The sequence below is a fragment of the Bombus bifarius genome, unplaced genomic scaffold (genome assembly GCF_011952205.1).
Source record: "Bombus bifarius isolate JDL3187 unplaced genomic scaffold, Bbif_JDL3187 scf7180000008008, whole genome shotgun sequence".
In the NCBI taxonomy this organism is placed as follows: Eukaryota; Metazoa; Arthropoda; class Insecta; order Hymenoptera; family Apidae; genus Bombus; species Bombus bifarius.
This window is the reverse complement of record NW_022884386.1, coordinates 4,554,582-4,579,437: the sequence shown is the minus strand read 5'-3', so window position 1 is coordinate 4,579,437 and position 24,856 is coordinate 4,554,582. Positions and strand designations below refer to the sequence as shown.

At 35.3% G+C, this 24,856-nt stretch overlaps 3 protein-coding genes across 9 annotated transcripts; 1 reads left to right on the top strand and 2 right to left on the bottom strand.

Annotated features, from left to right (window-relative positions):
• Positions 1-3,555: 3,555 nt before the first annotated feature.
• LOC117206700 lies at positions 3,556-17,431 on the bottom strand. Of its 4 annotated transcripts, none has more exons than XM_033446259.1 (9): positions 17,298-17,431; positions 15,291-15,896; positions 12,844-12,876; positions 12,077-12,142; positions 9,377-9,618; positions 9,025-9,286; positions 8,557-8,950; positions 8,290-8,472; positions 3,556-6,818 (listed from the first exon to the last, which is right to left on the bottom strand). In XM_033446259.1, the coding sequence occupies exons 2-9, from the start codon at positions 15,366-15,368 to the stop codon at positions 4,945-4,947; spliced, it is 3,132 nt and encodes a 1,043-aa protein (XP_033302150.1). In that variant the 5' UTR covers positions 15,369-15,896; positions 17,298-17,431; the 3' UTR covers positions 3,556-4,944. The 4 variants fall into 4 exon arrangements, with proteins under 4 accessions (XP_033302150.1, XP_033302151.1, XP_033302153.1 ...); XM_033446260.1 differs by having other exon boundaries at positions 15,291-16,243; positions 17,298-17,425; XM_033446262.1 differs by having other exon boundaries at positions 15,291-15,400; positions 17,298-17,425.
• A 59-nt stretch (positions 17,432-17,490) lies between these two features.
• On the top strand, positions 17,491-20,138 carry LOC117206704 (nuclear pore complex protein Nup50). Of its 3 annotated transcripts, none has more exons than XM_033446268.1 (5): positions 17,491-17,612; positions 18,021-18,178; positions 18,264-19,222; positions 19,283-19,420; positions 19,519-20,138. In XM_033446268.1, the coding sequence occupies exons 2-5, from the start codon at positions 18,023-18,025 to the stop codon at positions 19,823-19,825; spliced, it is 1,560 nt and encodes a 519-aa protein (XP_033302159.1). In that variant the 5' UTR covers positions 17,491-17,612; positions 18,021-18,022; the 3' UTR covers positions 19,826-20,138. The 3 variants fall into 3 exon arrangements, with proteins under 3 accessions (XP_033302159.1, XP_033302161.1, XP_033302158.1); XM_033446270.1 differs by lacking the exon at positions 17,491-17,612 and adding an exon at positions 17,917-17,937; XM_033446267.1 differs by lacking the exon at positions 17,491-17,612 and having other exon boundaries at positions 18,011-18,178.
• A 789-nt stretch (positions 20,139-20,927) lies between these two features.
• LOC117206701 (protein lin-9 homolog) lies at positions 20,928-24,762 on the bottom strand. Of its 2 annotated transcripts, XM_033446264.1 has the most exons (8): positions 24,622-24,762; positions 23,435-23,774; positions 23,058-23,363; positions 22,567-22,984; positions 22,141-22,490; positions 21,813-22,059; positions 21,539-21,741; positions 20,928-21,422 (listed from the first exon to the last, which is right to left on the bottom strand). In XM_033446264.1, exons 1-7 carry the CDS (start codon positions 24,638-24,640, stop codon positions 21,550-21,552), a joined length of 1,872 nt encoding a protein of 623 aa, XP_033302155.1. In that variant the 5' UTR covers positions 24,641-24,762; the 3' UTR covers positions 20,928-21,422; positions 21,539-21,549. The 2 variants fall into 2 exon arrangements, with proteins under 2 accessions (XP_033302155.1, XP_033302154.1); XM_033446263.1 differs by having other exon boundaries at positions 20,928-21,741.
• Positions 24,763-24,856: the final 94 nt, after the last annotated feature.

Genomic DNA, 24,856 nt, shown 5'->3' with positions numbered 1-24,856 from the left:
ATAATTTCCTGGTTACGAAATTAACACATTTCACCCAAGAAACGTACAATTATTTTCGTCTTCTATTGTGCTATAAAGTGATAAGAAGAGACTCGAGTGAATCTAGCTGGCAGATACAGCGTCATTTGAATTTTAACGTTACGAGTACCACTAGCGGAGCCACTAAGCTCTATCGTTACTATCTTCCGTTCTTCCAGCACGTTCATTTCGACCACAGGAAATACATTTAACGACCAGACAGATGAATTGCAGTCAATCGAATCGAATTCAGGGATCACCTGCAATCCCACAGAATTCATTTACAAACGAGCAGATTGAGTTTCGTTTACGCATCGGGCGATATCGCCTGTATGCGCGATCAATCTGATCAAATATCAAAATTACTAAAAGAACCAGAGAACTCTTTGGAAGATAGAAATATCGTTTACATTCTGCCATTGTTCTATAATCGACGAAAAGTCTCTAAATCGAAGCATAGCATACGGAGTGTATCATTAAGCTTTCATCGCGAGTAGCTTCCAGCACAGCGTGGCGATCAATCGGAGAAAGAACGATCCGCGTTCGTAGTCGAAAGAACGTTTAATGCCGTGCAAAAGATAAATGGACGGTGAAGGCTGTAGTGGACATGAGCGGGCGTTACTATCAGCTATCCGAAATAATGCATGGAACGTAGAGTGCACGTAACGGAATAACAATTTCCTACTGCATTAATTAGAGGTCGACGAGGCGTGAAATCGAGGTTTACGAAGCGTCAACTAGTTTTACACATCGCGACGGAATAATAACGTCGCGACACGACTAGAATCCCGAATACATTACCTACGCCAGCGCGACCGCGACCTCTGTTGGATCGTTGAAAACCAAGGGATCGAGGGGCAGAGAGTGTCCCCCCTTTGTCGCGGTGGCGGTCCGTAATGATTAACGACGAGCGTTAATGCCCGAAATTCGATCGCCATGCAGCAATTATTGCAAAAGTATACGACACTAGGTGCGAGATATGCGATCCTTTGAAAAGACTGCAGGAGAAAAACGAAAAGAACGTCGTCGATCGTTGATCGATAAAAAATCGTATTGGACTCACGATTCGAACGGGACGCCTTATCTTCCGAACACTGTAATTTTAATTCGGCATAGAAGTCCAACGTTCGTTCGCAAAATAGCGGTGTTTAATTGCGATCAACCGTGTAACGACCGACAGCGGTCAATTAACACTTCCAAGACCGGCGCGGCGTGCACATATAGGTGCGCGAGGGCAAGAACGTACGATACATATACACGGGAACCGGTCATCGAGTATGCACGTATTGAACGGGTATACAAGTACACGTAACACGCGAAGTAGACGCCTGGAATTGGCGTTTTTGTTTCCCGATATCAATTTCGGAGCGACGATGAGGGGCTTTTAATTGGGACTGGCGATGTTGGTTGGCAGTGGCGACGTTGCTGATGGCGACCGAATCGTCCATCGACAGTAATGGAACGCGATAAATGCAAGTAAATCTCGACGCGGAGAGATCCCCTATTCTTTTTTCTTCTTTTTTTTCTCTCGATGAATACCGTTTATCCAAAAATTGACCGTCGAGTGGGTACAGTGAATGATGAAACTGTCGATTTCGAATCGATTTTAACGATCTATGCCCTATGGCGTTCTGTTGTTCAAAGCTGCGAAGAAGTAGCAAAATGTCTGGTAAGATTGCCCTATATATGTACCTATATGTATCTCAGAGAAGTTGAAGATAATTGCAAATAAACACCCTCTATCGGAAGATGCAATATAATTTCATGATCAGATAAAATGTACAGCCTCTTGCTATAACATTTGAAACCTATTCAAACATTGACAGTCTTTCCGAGTTTTGCTTGGTCGACGAGAGAAAATGTTGCCGATATGGTACTTTTCGCTACTGCAGCAAAGCATCGTTTCCTATTACGCATGTAAGGATGCATTATCAGCGGACGAAGAATGGTTACGATCTGTTCATTTTAAATTCTCGAATCAGTGAGACTAATCGTAAGACGCAATCCAAAGTTTGGGGCACGTTTAGTCTGGCAGTATTAGCAACACCAGAGGAATCATTATCGGCTATAATAACTCATTTAAACACAACGTGCCAACAAATAAATTAAATAGATGTCATCGTTTGCCCTTTTCGCATTTTCCCATTCTCATTGCATTCTATGAATCTCATATTTTATGGTTATGTTGTCTCGATATTCCCCGCGCCAAAAAGGCGACTATTTAGCGAATGATCTATATTTTCAATTTATAATGATGTTGAAAAAAAATCAAAGTATTTCACTTCGTGTCAATTGTCGTGTCATTAAAGATCTTAATTTTACTGTTACGACATAACGCAATCTAAAAGCGGGAAAATTTACTGGCAACCGTTTGAAAGGACAGTGACTCGATATACCTGTGTCATTCTCGGCGAAGATTGCTTCCCGCAGCGATACAATAGCTTCGCCCGCAGTAGGTCTCTAGTCGATGATTCTGGAAGTGGTTATATTTCACTGCACACATTCTATTACGAAGTTACGATTTGATCGATCGTAGGAAGCGAATACTGTCTGACCCGCAGGGGAAGCCTGAACTCTACCTCGATTTGAATTTCACGTAGAAAAATGACACTGACCTTTGTCCATCTAGTGAGCGAACACCGAACTAGAAATTCAACATTCGAACGGTAACTGCCCTACGAGTGACTCTTTATCTTTGATTCCTACGTCGTCATTTCCGCTGCTTATCGCTTATGTAAACTATTCGACTTCTAAATATAGGATGAATAAAGAAAACGTTAGTATCGTTTCTACAATAGCAGTTGTATAATATCAGAGAATTAAATTAAGAAAGTGTCGAAAAAGATTCATATAAATCTATCAATTATACGGAAATCCATGCTTTATGTAGGATTTCGATAATAAACGATTAAACGATTAAACGTTCGAGATAAATTGGTTAAAATTAAACTCTGGCAGAAACTAACAAAGGAGAAGGGCGAATAGAGGAAGGGTGACGAGAACGGTTGTAGGTACGGGGATGAAGCGTAGAATGGGGAATGGGCAAACAGAGCGCAATTAACGTGCGACTATTAAATATGTACGCGAGTTACTGCGCCACGATACGTGTGTGCAGGCCAGCACAAATGCATTGGCTATCGAACGCTCGCACGGCACTACCGATCTCTTCTTGCATCCTGTTGGCACAGCCGCTTGATTAGCTCCACCATATTTACATATCATTAGCCGAGTGTTTGTCCGAGTCGGGAGTTCCCCTTCTACATCACCGTTGTCCGTCAATATACGAAATAAAAGTTATTACGCTCCACAAAATACCGTGTCGTTCAAAATCACTTCTATTAAAATCATTGTCGCGTACTAATTTTTACTACATTCTGTTTCTCGAAAAAACAAATTCAAAAATTTAAGAAAGAAATCATATCACGTATAAATAAAGATCTGTATTCTAGAATTTATATTTCAGTTCCACTTTATTCATAAAAATACGAATTTCGATTTTTATCTCGTTGCCTACATTGCATAACAATTTCTTTTTTTTTTTTGTTTTATACACTACTTAAATGTATTGGACAAGCTGGCGGTAATTGCCGCAAGAGGGAAAACGAGAACGGAATAAATAGATTAATGAATTCGACTGCTTACCGCCCAATTTTCGATCAGAAAAATTATCTCAACGGCAATATACTGATTAATTCACCGATATAAATCGTAATATTCGACACAATCTAACTGCTGAAAGACATCCGCCTACATCACGGACTGAAATATAGTAAATACTGCTACCATTGATTTATCGAAGAAAATGCTTAAGAATTTGATAAACCATATGCTAAAAATAATAGTAACGTTCAGTTTTATCGAGGCATTTACTTCGATGTAAGGTATTCAAAAAAGAAAAAAGCACGGTTCTTTTTCCTGTACTTCGTAAGAAACTATCTGAATCATAAAATTAAGATAGCAAGTTGCTTCAGTAACTTTTTTATCTACTTAACGTTCACGCAATCTTAAAGTCTACGTCGATTACGGTAATGCATTTTGATTATCTTTTTTTCCTCTTTGTTCTTCTTAATTTCAATATGGCGACATTCAAATCAGTCTATTGAGTCGTACACGTTTCTCGAGCTTATCCATAAGAAATTATTGTAAAAAGTATCGTTTTTAAATTACTATTAAGGCAGTATGGTAATATGACTCGACTTACGTACATAGGCTTACTTTTAAGCCTTCCATAAATCGCCCAGTATCTGTCAGATATGTGCGTGTTTCCTACTCATCGAGATTGAAAATATCAATGAAACAATGTTTAAAGCGTTTTAAAACTTAGTAAAATTTTTGCATAAATAATTTTACTATGCATGATAATTCATAATTTTTCATTATCCATCTGGATTAATGTTCTATCTGTATGATTGTACACAGATGGTTCAAGATTTCCCTTAACTTCTCATCAAATTGTGTTACTGAATTAGGAGAAATTCAAACTTGGTCCTCGTGCATCGTTAATTATTACAAAAAGTTTAAGACAAGAAATCTGATGAACAACAATCAATAAATAAAAGGATAGCTAACAAAACTAACAGAATAATAAGAAAATCTATCTCTATAAATTGAAATATAATGGTAGTTAATTACCACTATTATCGTAATGTTATAATCGGAACATTGATATACGAACGATTGCAATGTTTCTCGAGGCAGTATAAAAAGTAGGAACTGCCTAAGAAATTCAGTAACGATTACTAGTAATCTAACCCACCTTAAACATACGAATTCGAACTATCTCAAAAATGTTTTCTCTTCAAACGTAACGTATTTCACACGAAAAAAAAAACTTAGTGTTTGAGAAATAGTCAATTTCATCGACGAAAGGAAAAATTTTCAGCAATGAGCATAATCAACGCGTGCGCACCGCATTTTAATCTAACCCTAGCAAGTGGCAGCATTGCTACATCCTGTTTCCAGCATAGCCGATTCAAATTGTTCGAGGACTTGCATATTCTCCGGGGATACAGCATTAATGCCCAAACGTTCCTTATAATCGTTTCCGGATAATCGTCGTCGAGAGTATTTAATGGAGTCATTCATTGCTTGTTCCGGAGTATCGCTGTCGCTCGTGCTGCTACTGCTGCTGGCGCTGGTCGAAGGTGTGCCACTAGATAAGTCTTGTCTCTCGGAATCAGCCTTATCATCAGGAACTGAGACCTCATTATGAAGCTCCAAGAAAGTGTTTTGTGCGTTACACAGAGATGCTGAATCTTGTCGATCCTTCCGATTCTCTGATACAATTTCTGTCAGAGGTCCGATGCGCGTATAAGTCACATCATCTTGAAACGTATCAGTCAATGCATTATCGTCCTCATCGCCATGTTCACATTCGACTCTAACATACGTATTACCGTGTTTACGTTCATACGTGATAAAGTCGTTCGATGTCATCGAGTTCGAAGCAGAATCATGCGATTCAACGCTCTTGATTATGTTGTCATTCTTTTGTCCTTTCTTTGCTATGACCTTGCTCGAGAGCCACTTTTTCTGTTTGACTTCTCCATCAACGAAATCATCTTCGAAAGTGCTTGATGCCAAGGGTGTCTTGGTGGCGTATTCGCTACTACTTGTGTCTTCGTCCGCGACTTCGGTAACTTCAAGTTCATTCCTTTCGGAAGTAGTACCGCTTTTATATACTAGCTTTGCTCTAGATGGCGCTGGTATATGCGCTTCTTCCAATTTCACGTGCTCGAAGAATTTTGTGAGGGCACCACGCTGCAATTGGACCGTAGGCTCGTTTCGTTCGCCTGATTCCAACTGGTAGCTTTGATGATACAGCTGTTGTCTCCCGACTGAGAAATCTTTGTTACCTGGACCGATGTCTCGTGATTCTCGAGAATTATCGGTGAGGATATAGGACTTGTTATGGCCTGAGAACAGTGAGTGGAGAAGACCACCGGTTCTTGGCCTGTGCTTTGGACGACTATTGAACAGGGTTCTTTCCTCTGGCTCGGTTGACTTTGTAATTTGTAACTGCTTATCGGATTCGGTACTATCGTAGGAAGGCAGTAGGATTTCTGTAGCTCTGGTGGATCGCAGTTGACTGATACCGAACTTATTTCTTGGCTGCCTGGCCCTGGACTTTCTTCCATTGAGAGTTGTTCGTTCCAATTGGTATTTTGCCGTGATGGAGAGATTTTCGGTGTCGATGATACGATTGAGGGCGGGTACTGCGCGACTTGTTTGCTTCTTGCGGTTACGACCGACGGTGTCAGGCAATTGCTTACCAATGAACACAGAGGAGTCGGAGACTTCGGTCTGAATGCGAGAGTTGTAGCCTGATGTGATTGGCAGTTTATAGTTGAGCATTGTGGCGTGATTTTGGTCTTCGGAAGATTGACTTGCCCTTCTAGCTGGTTCTGTGATTTTTTTAACGATAAGGTATGATTGATGCTTTTCTGACTGAACACTGGTGATTGGTAGCTGATAGGCGTAGGACACTTGTGGTTCTGCCCTATCGACATAGGCGATGCTCGATCGAGGCAGCTGGTTGAGCACGATGGAGGAGTAGGGCACGGAACTTTCTCGATAGTCACTGTTGATTGTTGTAGAAGTCCCAACGTCTGATTGGTTGATGCTGTTGGAGGAGATTGGGATGAGGAAAGTTGAGGAGGGAAGTTGACCGATGCCGATGGAAGAGGAGAATCCCCGCTTTTTCTGAGTTGCATCAGTTTTATGAAGTCCACAAGTCGTTTTATAGATCTCTGCGTCTTCTCTTGCTTTCCTAATAATTCCTGTCGCGTGCGTTCCTGTAGCTGTGTAAAGAAAAATTTAATAATTAGCAAACATACACTACTGTATTAAAAGAATCTGAAAAATATCAAAACTTAAGATTCACATCGATTACTGTCTGATAATATCACGATAAAGATGCACATGCTCTCGGAACAAAATTTTAACGAAACGATTTGAAATATATCCCGGTATTGTGATATTTACACACATACGCTACTTTTTAACGTTTCTTATACACGAATCTATCTTCGTCAATTGACTATATTTACTAAGACAAAATACATAAGCAATACATAATTTAAATTTAAGAAGTAAAGATGAAACGTCGAAACTAATTTTTTTTTTTTATAAAACACTGAAGTTGTTTTAAGTCGTACGTGATAGAAGCATCGTGCATTACGTACTTTCACGAATTAACGAATCAAATTATTACTGTAGGTAATGTATTTTATGAACAGTAGCGTATAAGTTACTTCAAGAAAAAAAAGTAATTTATGTCTGTACGTGTATATCTCTACAGTAATAATGCTAAAAAAAAATTATAACGTTAGATAAATCGATTTTTTTATAAAGCAAACAACTAGCTTTATTATAAAAAAATCGGCACATATTTAGAAAAGAATATTCAAAATGAACAAGAAAAACGTAGAGATCTTGCAGGTTCTCATTGATGAAAAAACAAAAGATGCAAAATATTTGCGTATAATTCCATTAACGGCATTCCAAATGAAAAAAATTTGTGAATTTCTTTCTACGCAGGCCACAGGACGAACCTGAAGGGACTGGCCGAGTAGTTGTGAGCGTTTTTCCAACTCGTAAACCTGCAATCTCAGATCCGAGTTTCGCTTGAGCAGCTCATATCTTTCTCTCTCTTTCTCCTCTGCAAGATATTTCGCGTTCAATACACGTTGCTTTTTTGTGCCCTATTACTGACGATCGACCAAAAAGTTCTTCTTAATTGCAAATTCTTCTGCTGTATTTGAGAAGCCGGTTTCACTCGCGACACTTCTTCCGGCAGGCTGCTCTCTCGTTTATTCTCTCTGTGTGCTTACGCTCAATAAAGTCTGCGGCAACGCTGCGATACCTCGTTGCACGTTAAATCTAGAAATTGTGGACCCATGTTACACAATTTCCTGCTCTTCTTTCATACAACTTGTTTGCATTATCTATAAGTACTTTTTCCATTTTATTTTTCGCGTGAAACTCTTTTATAGCACATACATGTGTACGCTAATTTCTGATTATCGAGTATAAGCAAAATGCCGCTATATTTTTATATCTTTTCTCTCTCTCTCTCTTTTTTTTTTTTTTGTTATCAAGAATACATCACAATACATCGAATGATTCCGAACGGTGCCGCCGCGAAATGAGATAAGCGTGCCACGAACATTCATAAAAGCTAGTGTCTGCAGGAAACAAGAACTTTTTTGTCAATCACACGATCAACGTTACTACAGCTAAAAATCTTCTGAAAAACCAAGGACGATTTACCGAATTCCTCGTCCTTTTTAAAAGATGGACGTCCTTCGTCTCCCTCTTCCCCTTCGTCTCCGTCACCAATTTCTTCCTCGTCTATTAACGCACATTTGGGGCATATTCTTGATGGAGCTGGTGATATGGAGTGGCAAGACACATGGTAATTCGATGCGCAATTTTCACACACCGTTAACGTACCTATTAGAACATAAAATTAAAACGAATATTTACGATTCAAAGACACGGAAACAAGAATAATGTAAAGCAAAGTTGATGGTATACCTGGATTTCTACAACTTATACAAACTGCTGAATCACTGCTAATTCTCTCTATAGTTAAACTGGAAGGTAAACCAGGTATATGAACCGCCTTGCTGCCGACCGATTGAACAGACTTTACAGTAGGTACGGGCAATTGTGTTTGACTAGGTCCATTTTCAACCTTGTTTTTATTGGGGAAAACTTTACTTTCCGTTACGTTTCTAAGTATGTTCGGCCTCGTAGTGGACTTTTGTACCGGTATTAAAGATTTCATCACTGTCCTTGACGTTGGTGGTGACGTAGACTTTGCCGGCACAACTTTTACAGGAGGTGGCGATGGACCGTTCATACGAGCAGTAGTTTGACGAGTTTGCGGAACATTTCCAGATTGCAGGTACGAGTGTCGTTTTCGTTTCTAAAATAAGCATACAAAACGTTTGATACTAATATGCTATTCAATATGATAATTAAAAATTTGTCCATATTTACCGTTGGCACTTCGAGACTGGAATATACAAATTGCGGATTAGCAGTACTCCGACGTTTCCTTTCAGCCCTCTTGTTTTGTAATTCGGCGCACATTTTGGTAGTAATGAGACCAAGAGCGTTTAAAAAATTAATTTTTTCAGTCGATTCCAGTTTACGCTCCTCTGACTCTTCTTTCTCAGATTTCTCATTGGAGTTCTCGTCCATGGAAACTTCGATAACGTCATCTTCACCGGAAATCGTTTCCACCGAACTGGGCCGTCCCCTAAGAACGAACACGATAAATGATTTTATATAAAAGAAATTCCCGTTATCAACTTCTACAAACTATTCGAGGTTCGCAATTAAAACTCACTTGGTAGATGCGGGATTCCGCGTAGGCGAGACAATATCCCCGTTCCTAACGATCTCCTCGTAGTCCTCTTTCGAACTCTTCGTAGTGAAGTCATTGCCGGTCTTAAGTTTTGTTTCATTGTTATTTGTAATATGATTATTGTTGTTCAATCCGAGAAGCGACGCGATGGAAACTTTTGCCCCGTTCGCGTTCTCCGCTTTGAATGTTTCGACCTCTTTGCGCAGCCGCTGGACAACTTGCTTCTGCGTATTCAGATTGAAAACTATGAGCATGAGAGCATCGGTCAACGATGATCGTAGAAAACTTTCTTGGCAGACTACGTGTTGCAGATCGTTTAAATATGAATTCGTATGGTTAAGTTAGATGCAAGCCCATCCTTAGCAAACGCGCTTTCTTACGAGTCGACAAAATATTCGTTGAAATATCAACGACAATACGAATGCAAGCGACAATAGATCAGCAATTGCTAATAAATTACAAAGAACTGGTGTACCGTTTGTTATTACAATTTATTGAGATATACATTCTGCCAAGAAAAATGTTGCGCGTTCGTATTATTTTTAATTATTTAACGACGAAGAATCCGCAGAGCTACGTAACGAATAATCAAAAACTGACATGATTTTCTAGAGTATATATCGATCGATTTAATTCCAAGCTTAATTCTCTTGTATAACGATCTCCAATTTGTATTCAAAAAGGGAAGAAAGATACAGAAAATAAAAACTTTCGCCTTTACGCGTAAAAAAGACTGCACGCGTGGTGAGTATGTATTTGGTATGTTGCATGTTAATAATCTGTTAAGATTGGTAGGATGGCTTCCCCCCTCTGTACAACACAGAGACACCGTGTCTCGGCTAGGTGGCGAGCAACTTGCGGAAGTTTTCAGAAGTAAAACGTTTAACTTGAAATACAATGAACAACGGTCGAAGAGCGATCCCGGTGAAATGAGCGTGGAAAGCGGCAGAAAAACCGGAACAGACGACGTACCAACGAGGAAACCGAAGGGATGCGGAAGAAGAAAAGGGAAGAAAGGAAAAAACGCGGAGATTTCGTAAAGAGCTGAAAACGTTTCTGCGGGACATTTTATTGATTGAGCCCCTCTGCCCGGCCCCTACTCTGCTTCCTTTTCGCCCAAGTCCCATTCGCTCTCTCTCTTTCTCTCTCTCTCTCTCTCTCTCTGTCCAACATCTCTCTCCATCTCATACTCCCCGGTACAACCTCCATCCACCCCCTCAACGTGTATCTGTATATACGTGCCTCTCTTTCACTCCCAGTTACTCCATCTTTATCCATTTCTATCCGTTTACGTATCTCTTTCGCTCCGACAGCAATCTACCTGGATCGGTCGTTTATTGCCAACGTGAAAAAAGAAGAAAAATGGCAGCCAGAAAAGCCGTTGGGAGGCAGAGACTTTAGGAGAAACACGAGTATACAAAGGGAAGAGAAAGAAGCGCATCCGCGTCGACGGGATTATCGTGAAAATGTTTAGAAAAGGATGCTGGGCGATAGCAAAGCGCATCCACCAGAGTCTCTTCGGGCAACACTAGCCCCGTTATCGATTCTTCGCGTCGATTCGCGAATCCCAAAAAGAAACGCGCTCCAAGTGATTCATATAATTTAACGCGACCGCGCACACGTTCTGGATACGAAATGGATATGTTTCTCGCGACTTGACGAAAATTCGATTCTCCGCAAGCGTCTCTTTTTTCATTAATTAGTCGCGTCGTTCTACAACCTTTTTTTTTATCCTCTTTTTTTTCTTTTATCACGTCGACAAGCGTAGATAGCCTTTAGCATTTATTTCCGGTGTTTGGAACGTTCATTGAAAGTTTTCTTTCGCCAAGTTCATATGTTTCTGCAGTAGAAAATATGATATTGTTACTGGATGCGATGTACGCGAGCTTATGATAATGTAACAGCCATGGTTACGTGGCCGAGTAAGCTCGCGAAAGACTAGAAAGATGCAGGATATATATGGTGCGTGAGCAAGGAGAAAGAGTACGTCTATTCGTCTCTATCTTCGACGCGATCGACAAAGTTTGGAAAGGTGGTTGGTAAACTCGCTCAACGAGTTCGCTATTTAATTATAACTGTGCATTACTCATGCTAGCGAGAATCCTACGAAGAAACTGCAAGCTTGGTCGATACATAGACGCATAATTCGATAACGTATGGACAGTTTGCGATGAAATGCATTCCAGAAATGACTTGTCCCATTAAGCAGATCAATTATACAAACTTGTGAATTAATTCGTTTCGATGATATGCTTTGGTGTTACGAGAAAATGTACCATTTGAAGGTAGCAGCGTGAAACGCTTGATCAAATTTGAAATAAGATATTAATAATTATTATAGATGTTCTTATGTCGAATACTCAACTTATATTTACTAGCGATAAATAAAATTACTGGAATAGATAGTATTACGGTTGTCTTAATTGTAATATCTTTAAAACGTTTCTCTTGTGTGATGCGTCTATCGATCGAGTTAGCGGATATTTTGCTTGCCTGGAATCAAGGACATTGATCGATACAATTTTATGTTTCCTAGACGATTCGTTATCGGTAGGATGATTTGATATGATATCGTTTCTATTTGCACGTAACGGACAGCCATAAATATGGAACATCCCCGAGCAAGCCTGTCCTGGATCATCGCGAAAGAGTGAAGCTCGAGGAAATCGATTCTCAACTTACCTGGCACCTTCCCAGAGATACGATGTGCAAGTGAATCTTTTGTATCTGACCAAGGATATCTGTATTCTGCAAAATAACAGAGAACACATTTTTAATTAGGCGTACTATATATATTTTGTATTAATAGAGTGCTATATGCAAATAGGTTCATTCTATTAACAGCGCGGTATAATAAAAAAACGAAAGAAATTCTTACATCTAATTACAAATATAGTTTGTTATAGCTTCGTCTGTTTGTTTGTTGCTTTGCTGTAAGTATTCGCATCGATCGTACTGTTACAGTTATTATGACATAACAGTTAGTCATCGGTAGAAACTGATCGAGTAACACGTAATTGTTACGAGAATTTTCATATTTTGATAACACTTCCTTCGATATGATAGAAAAGAACGAAAACTTTCTTCTAATTATATTTTTATCGAGGTCAACGCGAGAACGATCATAAGGTATAATGGAAGCGAGTTAATTGTTTCAGAGATAATAATTATTACGTTATATATAGGAAGTTGGAAGAAAACTATCTCCCGAAGAATATCAATACGACATCGAATGGCAACGTTAGCAAGACACGAACGATTTAACATCCACTAAATACAGCAAATCAATTGTAACGCCAAAAATAACTGGTAGCGGAGACTTGGTTTTCCGGCAAGCCTGGTACGAGAGTACCACTGTTATTACGATCCCTCCGAGATACTCGTACGTACGATCGTGTGTTTGTAAATTTCGAAATGGTTTGCAGGATTAACAAAAATAAGCGACTTACGTTCGGGTCATCCTTCAATTTACCCACACAGATCTGAAATTGAAAGAGAAAATTTCACGATTAGTTCTAGTTACAAAGATGGTTCGAATGTTCGATTCAGAACATCCTCGGTCGCTACGCTTTTATACACGCGACCGTGGCGTCTCTTCTGCGGCGTAATGACGCAATTACCGTAACATTGTGTGTCGCTTGTATTGAAAAATGTGTACAAACGGTCAAATTAATGTTTTTACGTGATTAAAAGTTCCCTTTCTTTTCCTTTTTTGCAGTAGAGAAATGTTGTTTTGGCTAATTTTGATCTATGCTTAGATAAACAAAAAGGGAGAAAAATTTTCAAAAAAAATCTTATCGACCACCAAAGTAAACACGTTCGAAATAAAAATAAAGTATATTCTATATACGTTTATTTATATATCGATGTGTACATAATATTAAAATAAACTCGTGCGAAGTACAAAATGTCGTATACCAGTTTTTCCCCTGTGTTGCGTATGCTCTGACTTTGTTTTTTAAAATATTATAAAATTCACAGACCGATAATTCTACGCACCTGTTTCCCGACAATCGACGTGTAACTCAAATGCGTATCAAACGAGAACAGGTTTGCCCTATCCGGTTCGCAAATACGCCGAACGCGAATATTGATCCAATACAATCCAATTGATAAATTCCTGATAAATTATTCAGCGATTAACCAATTAAGCAAGCATCCAAAGCTATTTTTATAATTACGCTGAACAAAAACTTTACCAAATACGATACTAAACACGGATCGATTATGTCGAAAAACGAATTCATATCGAAGAGATCAAAATAAATAGAAGTCGATTATCGAGATATATCGATTACACGTATCTCAAACTATCGTCCGAACGAAAATATTCAGTTTCGAAGAATTAGACAGGACAAGGTCGGTAGAGCAGAGTAGAATGCGGATCGTGTGCCGTTAAACTTTCCCCATTGCGTTACATATCCCCCTAACGTTAGTACTTGTTAATAGAAGTTTAGTGTAAATAGACGAAATAAGTATACACGTTATATATGACCCGATAATACTGATTTATAGTATTTTAACATACGCGTCCGGAGTTTAATCGATAGAATACCTTTAGTCTTTGATCATTTAGTATTAATGCGGAGTTTAAATCGGCGGTATAAAAAAAAACAAGCGTTCAAAGTTTTAAATAAAGGTCAGTGCGAAAATATTGATAAAAGCTAATAGTACTCCCGTTAGAATTAATCAAACTTTTATTGGTTTACTTTTTTATGTGCTATCGAGCAATAAACATAAAGAAATTCAAAAGTAAATCGGCAGAGAACAGGATAAGGTAGAAGTTAAATATAGTGGAAGTCGTCTTGTGTTTATCGTAGTAAAAGTGCAGTGCATACATCATGATAAAATTAAAGTATATGGCAGTAGTTAAAAAAAAAAGAGCAAACTGGACAAAGACAAAAGTAAGCAAGTAAAGGAGAAAGAAACGGAGAAAGAGAGAATATATGTAGGACTATAGAAGTTAGGGTAAACGGGAGAAAAAGAGAGGGAAATCAACCGAACAAGTGAGTAACTGCATGAACGAGCGAGAAAGATAAAGATAAAAAGTGAGAGAGAGATAGAATGTTGGTTCTCAAAGTCATGCGACGCATCGGTCGAAGCATTCTACCAACAAAGGTTAAGGTCTGAACACTCGTTTACCTTCGAGTTTGTGCGATTCGTAAAAAAAATGATCATTGCGTGGTGCAAGCTTATAATATGATTAAAAAGCAAGCAAAAGTTCCCTTGGAACTTGTTACGCTTCTTTCACTTTCGATAACGCGCAACGTAACCGAAGAGCGAATACAGTTTACAAACGTCCGATACGAGTGAAAGGGATACTTTTATAAAATAGATCGAAAGGAGGTGTATACTGTATACCACATTAGAGTGACTCAGTTTCTGTTCGTGTGTTGTATAAATCGGACATCTTTGATCAACGTGATTGTTTCATTAAATTTCATAGAATTTACATTGAAATAACAAGTTCCGTAAATACATGTAGTATAGGAGGTGTGCATTTATGCACGCGCGCGCGTGCTCGATGCGTACATGCGTTTGTGCACGCATAGTGCGTGGGAATGCCGAGGAAACTGAGTCACAAAAAGAATTTGTTAAGAACTTAAACAAGCGATATACTAGTTTGCGTTTACTTTGCGATGATTCCTCGGGAAACAACGAACTGCATTCGAAAAATACGTTGAAACTGTCTAAAAACTATTTCACTTTCCGAGTCGATTACCTATTGAACATACTATCTCGACTTTTTAATCGATAGGCTATAAATGTATTAAAAAGAAGTATGAAATAGCCGGTCAGGCAAGAATCATTCGTTAACTTGGTCGCTCGTTCGTTCGGCTTCGTACTCTCAATCTTTAAATCGTTATCGACATACATGCATAGCCGCGGTACTCACCTGATGATCGCGTATGGCATTTTTCAGTTTAGTTTGCACAGTGAGTATTTCTTCTTGCAAACTCTTCGATATCTCCATATTTTTCTATTGAGATTATTCGTTTTTCCTCCCTGTTCAAAAATTCGGCCGATTTTAGCGAGAGAAGAGGAGGACGGGAAACCCCTCCTCCCTCTCACTCTCACTCTCCCACCAAATTGACGAGAACAGCGGTATACGCTCCGATCAACCGCACGCACGGCGCGCACCAGCCAACAAACTCTTCGTACCACCGCAACAACACTTGACCGTTTTAACTTAAGAAAACCGGACAGATAAAAATGTTACAGACATATTTTATCGGTTCGTTACATAGGTACATATGCACACCCTTATTTCACGACACCGATCAGACGAAACAACGTCGCTAAACCGCGCACCAAAGTGAATTGTTCGCTCATCAACGAGCGTCTGTGCTGCCACCAGCACTGTTGCCTCCGTACACGGACGTGCCAAGTTGCTCGAGATCCCCTGACACCCCTGGCCCGTACCCTCGGTTCTTCTCTCTTTCTCTTTCTTCCTTTCTTTGTCCCTCTTCCTGCGCTGTATGCCCAGGGATCTGACGCGCTCCTTGAAAGAAAGTTTTCGCGCCAAGCTTATAACCGGTAGATGTGCCACGTGAAACAGCCTATCGCTTTATATTACAATTTTTTTACAAGCATTGTTCGTATATCTTGTGTAACCACTATGAACTACGCTTAAAAATTTTTCAGAAACACAGGATGTTCAAAGAAAACATTTCCTTGAAGTAGATCTTTTACGATAGTGAACGTTGGTAATGCCGACGATAGTGGCGCCACATATTTACGATTAGGAAACGAAATGCTGTTCGTGATAGGAGACAAGCTCATTCTATGATACCCGAAGATATGTTTCGGAAATTTCATATTTAAATACGTGTCTCAGCACGGCTGCTCCTATTAAGCATATAAAGTTGAATCAGTATTTATATCAAAGGATTTTCTTCATTAGTTCCTACATATACACACTTCAAATAATGAAAGTCTTACATAAAATGCAATAAATTATTACCATTCTATATACTTATTCTTATATTTGTAATGACATATTAAGTAATTATAATGTATCTTATATACTTAGAATCATAAAAAGAAGACTTTGAATATTTAGAATAATTAGAATAAATAGTTATTTAATATTTGATATCGTAATGAAAAAGACTACTACATACACGTATGTATGTATGTATACGCGAAAAAAGTACGTTACGCAGTTTTCATTTCTTTTATAAGTCACAATATGCCGCAACATTGAAAATTAATTACTAGTCATTAACTTCTAACCTATGTAAATATATCGAAGCTATTCAAAACTTCATTATATATAAATTAAATAAAAAAGAAAAATATATATATACAGGAAAATATGAAGTTTAAATCGATCATTTGCACGTGATAATATATCACGTGATCACACATCACATATCTATCTTATATGTAAAGCCTAATTTAATATGTATAAAATATAATATCTTCATCTCTTACATTATAAAAATTTAATTATGTTATTAAAAATTATGCGTTAATCCTTGCACATAAATATCATCGTTTTATATCTAGTTATCTCAAATCGAGCAATTTCTTTAACAACTTTCACACCTTATAAAAAGATAAATTAAGGAACAAAAATGAGTAAAAATAATAGATAGCATGTTGTATATTAGCAATTCTGCTACATTTTCATTTGTGTCATAATTTCACACTCTTTTCTAACTTATAAGTGCAATTTGAAGCTATTATACATGTGCCTAATAAACATCAATATGAGCTATCAAAATATATGTAAATTGTCTAGTTTTTTATATGCATCAATTCACTTCACTATATTTTTATATCTGTTTTTGTAAATGTGGAAAAGTAATAACTTTAAGCAGAATATTTATAAAAATGATTATGTTTAAATTATAAAAATAATCTTTAAATTTATAATGCTTATTGTGTTCAAAATTACCTTAAAAACGATTCGTTACCTTACTGCTGTTCTTAGAATTTGAAATAAGTTTATATCACATACACGTTACGTAAAATGGAACTGAAATATTATAATTCTCTCATTTAACCTTTTAAGATTTAGTTTGTTCCTTGGGTATATGTATATATGTGTAGTATGATCGAGATTGAAAAAATGCGCATGCGCAAACTTGAAAATTGTGTTTAGTTTAGTGTTAAACCTTGTTCGACTGCTTGTGTATGTTAATTGCATACTGCAATACAAGTATAGTAAATTTATTTCAATTAAACTTTTTATAGACTTACATTTATTTTGGTAAATATTATGATATAATTTAATTTACTTTTCAGTTATATTAAAAAGTTTATATCTTCTATTTTGGCAGTTTGTGAGGTTATATTGCAAGTTTTTTCATATATTTAAACATAAACATGTCATTTTCCTTAAAATTAATCGTATTATGATTATTTAATATAATATAATATTAGTAATGAATCGTTCAATTTTTTGTACTTCCAACTTCTATAGAATTGTTTGTTGTATGAACATATAATATACAGAACTTTTTTGTCAATTTGTAAAATAAATAATCTTATTATCTATTAAATGTATATTGATTTTTACATCATTAGTTAAAAAGGTTAATTTTGTTATTTGATTTTACATAAGAAAAAAGGATATAAGCAAGGCAGCGCTGAGTATATTTGTAAAATATGTTTATAGAAATGGCTGGTAAGAGGGCTGCGTCTACAGACCTGAATCATGACAATTGGGATGAGGAAGAAAAACCTGAAGAAGCAGGAACATTTAAAAAAGCTTCTGATGATGTATTGGAAAAACGTATTGTTAAAAAAGCTAAGAGACGTCTACAAAATTCAGAAGTAAATAATTCTGACATTTCCTTATTTTTTACCTTACAATATGTGTATACGTATGTGTATATATTTCTTTCACAATATTTTTCAGGGTAGTACCAGAAATGTATTTGGTACGTTTACAGGTTTTAAAACAAAAACTTCAACTAGTGCTTCACCCTTTAGCTTTTTAGCTAATAATAATACTAATATTAGTGTTAATGATATGGCTTCTAAGACAGTTACGAATGTAAACAAGTCATCAAACAATGAAACTCCAAAAACTAATGAAAATGGAACTAATAAGAGGGAAAATACAGAAATACAAACTTCATCAACTATGTTCATTAGTAAAAATAGTACTTCTGATAAGGAAGAACAAAATATATTCAAAAAGTCCACTGATTATTTTGCTAAATTAAAAGGGTTAAATGAAAGTGTGGCACAATGGATTAAAACTCATGTTGATGCAAATCCATTTTGTATCTTGACTCCAATTTTTAAGGATTATGAAAGGTATCTTAAGGAAATTGAAGCTAAACATGGAAGTGAGATTGAAAGGTCAACACAAGCACAGTGTAGTGATAACAAGGAAATTGCAAATACAGACAAAAATATTGAGAGTTCTCCATTTGGAAGAACACATGCAAAGGCACCATTAAAATCTGCTGAATGGAAACCTGAAAAATCAATTTTTGGCAATATTAATCCAGTTTCTAAATCTATATTTAAGAAATCTGAACATACTGTAAATACTGGTAAACCTATTTTTAGTACAGATCAGAATTCAGGCTCGCCTAAATCTATTTTTGATAGTATTGATCAAAAATCTGGTAGCAAAAGCATATTTGGAAGTACAAGTTCTGAAAAAAATCCATTTTTGAGTAAGCCACCTACTGCATCTGATAAATCAGAAGAACAAGAAACAAAATCAGATTCAAAACCTACTACTACTACTATTGTTACTAATACCACTATTACTAGTTCTTTTGCTACAACAAATACAGCTACCTTTTGTTTTGGTCAAAGTTCTGCTACGAGTAATACATCAACTGGATTTAGTTTTGGAAGGTAATTTATTTAAAATTTTGAGTATAATAAAAATGTTTTAGTAATATTGTAACTTTGCAGTACCAAACCATTTACATTTGGAGCTCAAGTAGTACAGCCACGAGAACCTGAGGATGAAGGAAAAGATGATGAAAATGAAGAACCACCAAAAGCAGATTTTAAACCAGTAACAGAAGAAGGTGCCATATATGAACAAAGGTACGTTCAACATTTTCTATCAACCATAAAGAAAGCGGGGCATGTATTAATTTAAGATTAAAACTTGAATGTAATGCAATGTATTACATTTTTTACAGGTGTAAAGTTTTTGTTAAAAAAGATGGTAATTTTACTGATCGAGGTATAGGAACATTATTCTTAAAACCAACTCCAAATGAAAAAACACAATTATTAGTACGTGCAGAAACGTCTTTGGGAAATTTATTGCTCAATACTTTATTAACTGAAAGTATCCCAACAAAACGTATGAACAAAAACACAATAATGTTACTTTGTTTACCAATGCCTGAATCTACACCACCTCCAGTACCAGTATTATTAAGAGTAAAAACAGATGAAGACGCCGATATATTATTGGAAACACTCAATAAACATAAAAAATAAGAAAAAAATAGCAATTCTAAATAATATGACATATTATTGAAAAATAAATATAGTAAAATCATGTTAAATACTATTAATTGATGAATTTTTGAAAACCATAATACACGTTACAATACAATTTACGTTACACCTATTCATTGTAATACTTTTACCTGACTTGATATAGAATGTAATGTAAAATGGAACTAGTATAAATTATACATATTTTTTATTGTACGAAAAGTACGTTATGGTATCAGTAAAATATGTAATATAAGTAATATAATATGTATATGAAGCAAATAAATATAAGACTTAGAATATTTGAAGTTCATATACGTTATTTGCTACTTTTATTGCAAGTACTTAGAACAAAAACAAGTACGAGTAATTAGCTAAATGTATACATATTCAAATTCAGTTTTTCTTTGCATTATTATATGTTATAAATATAAATACCATAACTTATTTAAAGTAATTTTTTGTTATGTATGTATACAGAATTATATCTATAGAATATTATCTACATGCTTAATATAGGTTTCCTAACGTAAAATTATTTACATATAAAAAATTCATGTAAATAGAATCTAAAAGTGGTAAGCCCGTAACTTACATTTCTTGGCTTATTCTTGAATATAAAACATTTTATAGTTTCCACTTTTATAACTTAATGTAATGACTGTTTCATCATCTAACGAAATAATTGTTTTTGTTGAAGATAAAAAAAAATGTAAAAGGATTGTGATATTTTGGAACAATAATCTATTTACAGATAATAAAAAAAAGTTTAAGGGATGTCCATATTTGAATTATTTATATTAGTATTGCATGTGTAACTGCATCAAATTTACATTTACTTTATTAAAAATATAATATGCTTGAAAAATAAGTACAACATTCATATAACTGTATTTATGACAACATAATATTTGGAATCAGATAAGCTTTAATAATCGATGTTCTTAATTCAATATATTGGTAACTATTTTAAAAATAGGACCATTAAGTAGACTCACATATTATAAATAAATTATTCCATATTATATTAAACATTTCACAATTTTTCAAAGTAAAACATTCGATATAAATAAAAAATTGGTAGCTAGTATAATAAAACAAATGTAAAAGATCCATATTTTATATCATTTATAGTGTATTTACAATTGGCAATGCCATATTTGTGCATATACCTAATGTACAGTTATTGAAAATAATTTTTCAAAATACTAATGTATTAATTATATATTAATTTTTGGAATTATCTATAAGCAGAAAATATTAAGCTCTTTTTTACAAAATAAAAAATTTGTTTCATTCCTACTGTGATGATGTAATGTTATAAATTTCTATATAAAGTTAATGAAAGCTGCCACTGCAAAATGCCACGCTTTATTTACAATAGCCATATTAGTTTATCTTTGATTTAATAATTCATAGATATTTAATTAATTATTGCAAAGTTGTATTGTAAAAATCGCAAAGTTGACAGGTAAATCTTTTAAACGTGAACATTTTTAAATGTTTAATGCAATTAACAGCACAGCGCATTATCCTAAACTCATTTGTAGAATGTTTGTATCCTAATAAGATAGGTGCTCTTTAATGATGATATGCCCTATACAAAAAAGATAATAAAATAAAATTGGACTTTTTCATATAAAATATTGTAATATTATAGTTGATATTTGCTTCAGTATTGTACATTTTTTTGTAAGTATTAATGAAAATTACTTTCATATTTGCTAAGCTCTTTGGGCCATAAATGGCGTTAAAGCACCTCTTTGTCCCAAACCTAATTGTATATGTTGCATGTGTATTTCAACACAATTTTGAAAAACTTGTTGATTTTGTGGACTTAATTTTGCACGTATTTGCTCCATTGTGCCTTGTAGCACTTTTAATTCATATGCATTACGATCTGAATCAGATAAACTCTAAAACGTAAAGAAGATTGTATAACAATAAAACAGTATGTATTCACATTAAGGATAATGTTTCAAATTACCTTTACTTGAAGCATAAGAGCTGTTAAATCTGTTACTAATTGAGACATTTTTCCGGGTTCCCTGTCATTAACACTATTATGTCTTGCAATCATATCTGCAGCTTCCTGTCTACATTTTTCACGCAGATGAGAAGGAGCTAACATAGCTGCAACACTAGGTTCCGGAGCCATTTCTTGACAAAGTTCTTGAACGTCATTAAGAAAATCTTGCAAAGCGGTATTCATCTTTTCCAATTCAACTACGATACTAAAATTATAAATATCAATAAAGAAAGAAAATAATTTTTCACCAAATATTACATATGAGATTAGTATAATAATCGCTTACCCTGCATATTTTCTTTCAAAATCTGGTGGCAACAGTTCTCCAAACGAACGTCTTTTTTCTGCCTCGCTGTTCATCTCTTTTAATTTTTTTATTTTAACCTTCTTAGCAGCTAATATTTTATTTACTTTAACCATAAATTCCAATAATTTTAAAGGATAACCATTCATTGTTCCACCAATATGAGATTTCTTTGGTAAAGATACAGAAGCATTCGATATTAAAGGATCGCTGTTTAAACGCGGTGACATTAATTTCATGGCATATGGTGGAGATGGTACATATTGTACATGTCGTGGTCTAAACTTCTGTGCAAATGACGCTACACTTATCGTTTCCGGTGGTTCATTTGACTGTAAATAACAAATAAATACATAATAATATAAGATTACAATGTGCTTCTTTGCTCCAAAATAGATATACACATACCAGTACTTCATAATCTGGAACACTATGCGTTCCAAGTCCGGCGCGTTCAAATGTAATTCTGTAAGTGTTATTACTAGTATCCACAGCATCAATACTTCCAGTGAATAAGCCATCCTGTGGTTTTCTCAGTCTTGCTGTAACTTTGGTTCCTATTACCAATTGTAATGGTATTTCTGGTGGTAAATCTTTGAAACTATTAATATCAGCAGCCTTTCTTTGTTGCAACATTCGAATTTTTTGTCTCTTTCTTTCTAGTTCTCGTCTTTCTTCCTCAAAAAACGACTGTGAACACCTTCGTGGTTTACCCATCATTCTTCTTATCTTGCACCATTCAACTCGTGTTAATTTCCGAGTTTTTAATTGTGGAAACGATTCTTTCAGACAAATCATAAAATCATTGTCTCCTTCAAAAAGAGTCCTGCATAAAAGAATATTTTAATTGTACTACATTAAATTATACATGTATGTGAATATATTTTTTTCATACATACTTATCAATGTTACTATAAAACCACTCGTAACAAACCCATTTGTGTGCTTTTGGTAATTTCAATAAATTTCTTAATCTCATACCAATCTTTTGTCCAATTTTACGATCCGGAGATGAAGGTGGCATTGGTTTATCAGGTTCTTTCTCTTGTTTAATTGGAGTCATTGTAGATGATACAGGTTGACTTAATATATTATTATTTTTTCTGGGCTCATTGGTTATTCTATTTTGTTTTTTTGCAGGAGATGGGCGAGATACTTTTTTAGGAGAATGTTTTGTATCCGGATGTGACGGATCTTTTTTAATTCTAAAAAATAGGTGATATTAATTAATATATACATTATATTAATAAACATACTCACAATGTTAAATATTTACCTATGATGAGGATGGTTAACTAATATATCATCATAAAACAATTTGTTTTTCTTTCTAATCCTCGCTGGCATTCCCCTTCGATTTAAAACTTGAACTGGTTGGCTAGGAGGATTTGGTTTTGGTGGAGGTTGGCTACCTACTCTTTGTAAACCTAAAGCTGCAGGGCCAAGTTCAGGAATTGGATCAGATTCTTCAGTGTCCATATGGGAGTCTGTTGAATTATTTGAAATTTGCTGATCATCCATATCCATTGTATCATCATCGATCACTTCACTTTTGATCTCATCAATTGACGGATATCCTCCATTCTTTATAGATAACAGTGTTTCAGCAGATTCACCTAAGATAAAATAATTATTTATACATAAGAAAAGAATATTTGCATAAAATACAGCAATAGTGATTTTGGTTTTGCTTCTTTTAGATCAAGATTTACCTTTCACGATTAAAAAGCAACAAATCTGTCAAGTCCATTTATGGTTACTATTTAAATATGCAAAGATATAATCAGTCATCATTATAAAAACTATTTTTTAATGCACTTATATTTTATGTTATTTTCAAAGAGTCTGTAAATTATATTTCATAATATTTTACTCATAACTCTTTGAAGATTCATAACTTATAAAAAAAATTGATGCATAAAACTATCACTAATATTAGATATAATTCATAATAGACTATTCATTTATAAATATAAAATATATTTTTCTTTGTCTTTTTCTAAATCTGCTAATAAAAATTATTTAAAATGAGAGTTTAGTAAGAACGGGGAAAATCATTCTGCTTTTAGCTGTCGACATAACCAAACTTGTACGTAGTTTGGTAAACAGTATGTATAGTTATCGCATTAGAACTAAAGTCATAGAATAAGCGATATTACAAAAACCACAAAATATATTGTCAAGTATTTGTCCCTGAAGTATTGTTTAGTAAATGAAATCTTAAACGGTAAAAATCTTCATTGTCCCGCTTGAATTGTGTATTGGTCATTTTTGAAATTTTAAACCAGATCTTTCTGAGCGCAATTGAAACACTAACTCTAAAATCATCAACGTGTTACAGAAAGATCTTGTACATTAATAATATAAATTTTGAAACATTTCTTAGACTTGTGCAACTACTTTTTGTTTTTAATTAATCCTTGCTATATTAATTTTATGAAGAATAAGTTAACTTTAACTTACTTTCAATCATCTCCGCCATGTTGCTATCAATGATGCATCATGGGTATGTGTTTTCGTCGAGCTCGTCCGTTTCGCGGTGAATTTCGTTAGCGGTTCTTTTCCATCGTTCCAAATGCTGCGATTGGTTAGCGAGCACCTTCGAATACTGAAATAAATCTTGCGGAACCTTTTAAATGTACACTATATTAAGCGCAACATGTTGTACGATAAATTGAAAAAGAGCTTAATGAAATTT

Excerpts from the sequence above, each read along its gene's own strand:
- LOC117206700 (XM_033446259.1), bottom strand. The coding sequence starts at position 15,368 with ATGGAGATATCGAAGAGTTTGCAAGAAGAAATACTCACTGTGCAAACT. Across the intron at positions 9,287-9,376 it reads CGGAATCCCGCATCTACCAA|GGGACGGCCCAGTTCGGTGG; the intron begins GTGAGTTTTAAT and ends GTTCGTTCTTAG. Across the intron at positions 8,473-8,556 it reads TATAAGTTGTAGAAATCCAG|GTACGTTAACGGTGTGTGAA; the intron begins GTATACCATCAA and ends ATGTTCTAATAG.
- LOC117206704 (XM_033446267.1), top strand. The coding sequence starts at position 18,011 with ATGTTTATAGAAATGGCTGGTAAGAGGGCTGCGTCTACAGACCTGAAT. Across the intron at positions 19,223-19,282 it reads ACTGGATTTAGTTTTGGAAG|TACCAAACCATTTACATTTG; the intron begins GTAATTTATTTA and ends GTAACTTTGCAG. Across the intron at positions 19,421-19,518 it reads GGTGCCATATATGAACAAAG|GTGTAAAGTTTTTGTTAAAA; the intron begins GTACGTTCAACA and ends CATTTTTTACAG.
- LOC117206701 (XM_033446263.1), bottom strand. Across the intron at positions 22,491-22,566 it reads TTCCAGATTATGAAGTACTG|TCAAATGAACCACCGGAAAC; the intron begins GTATGTGTATAT and ends TGTTATTTACAG. Across the intron at positions 21,742-21,812 it reads CTCTTATGCTTCAAGTAAAG|AGTTTATCTGATTCAGATCG; the intron begins GTAATTTGAAAC and ends TTTACGTTTTAG.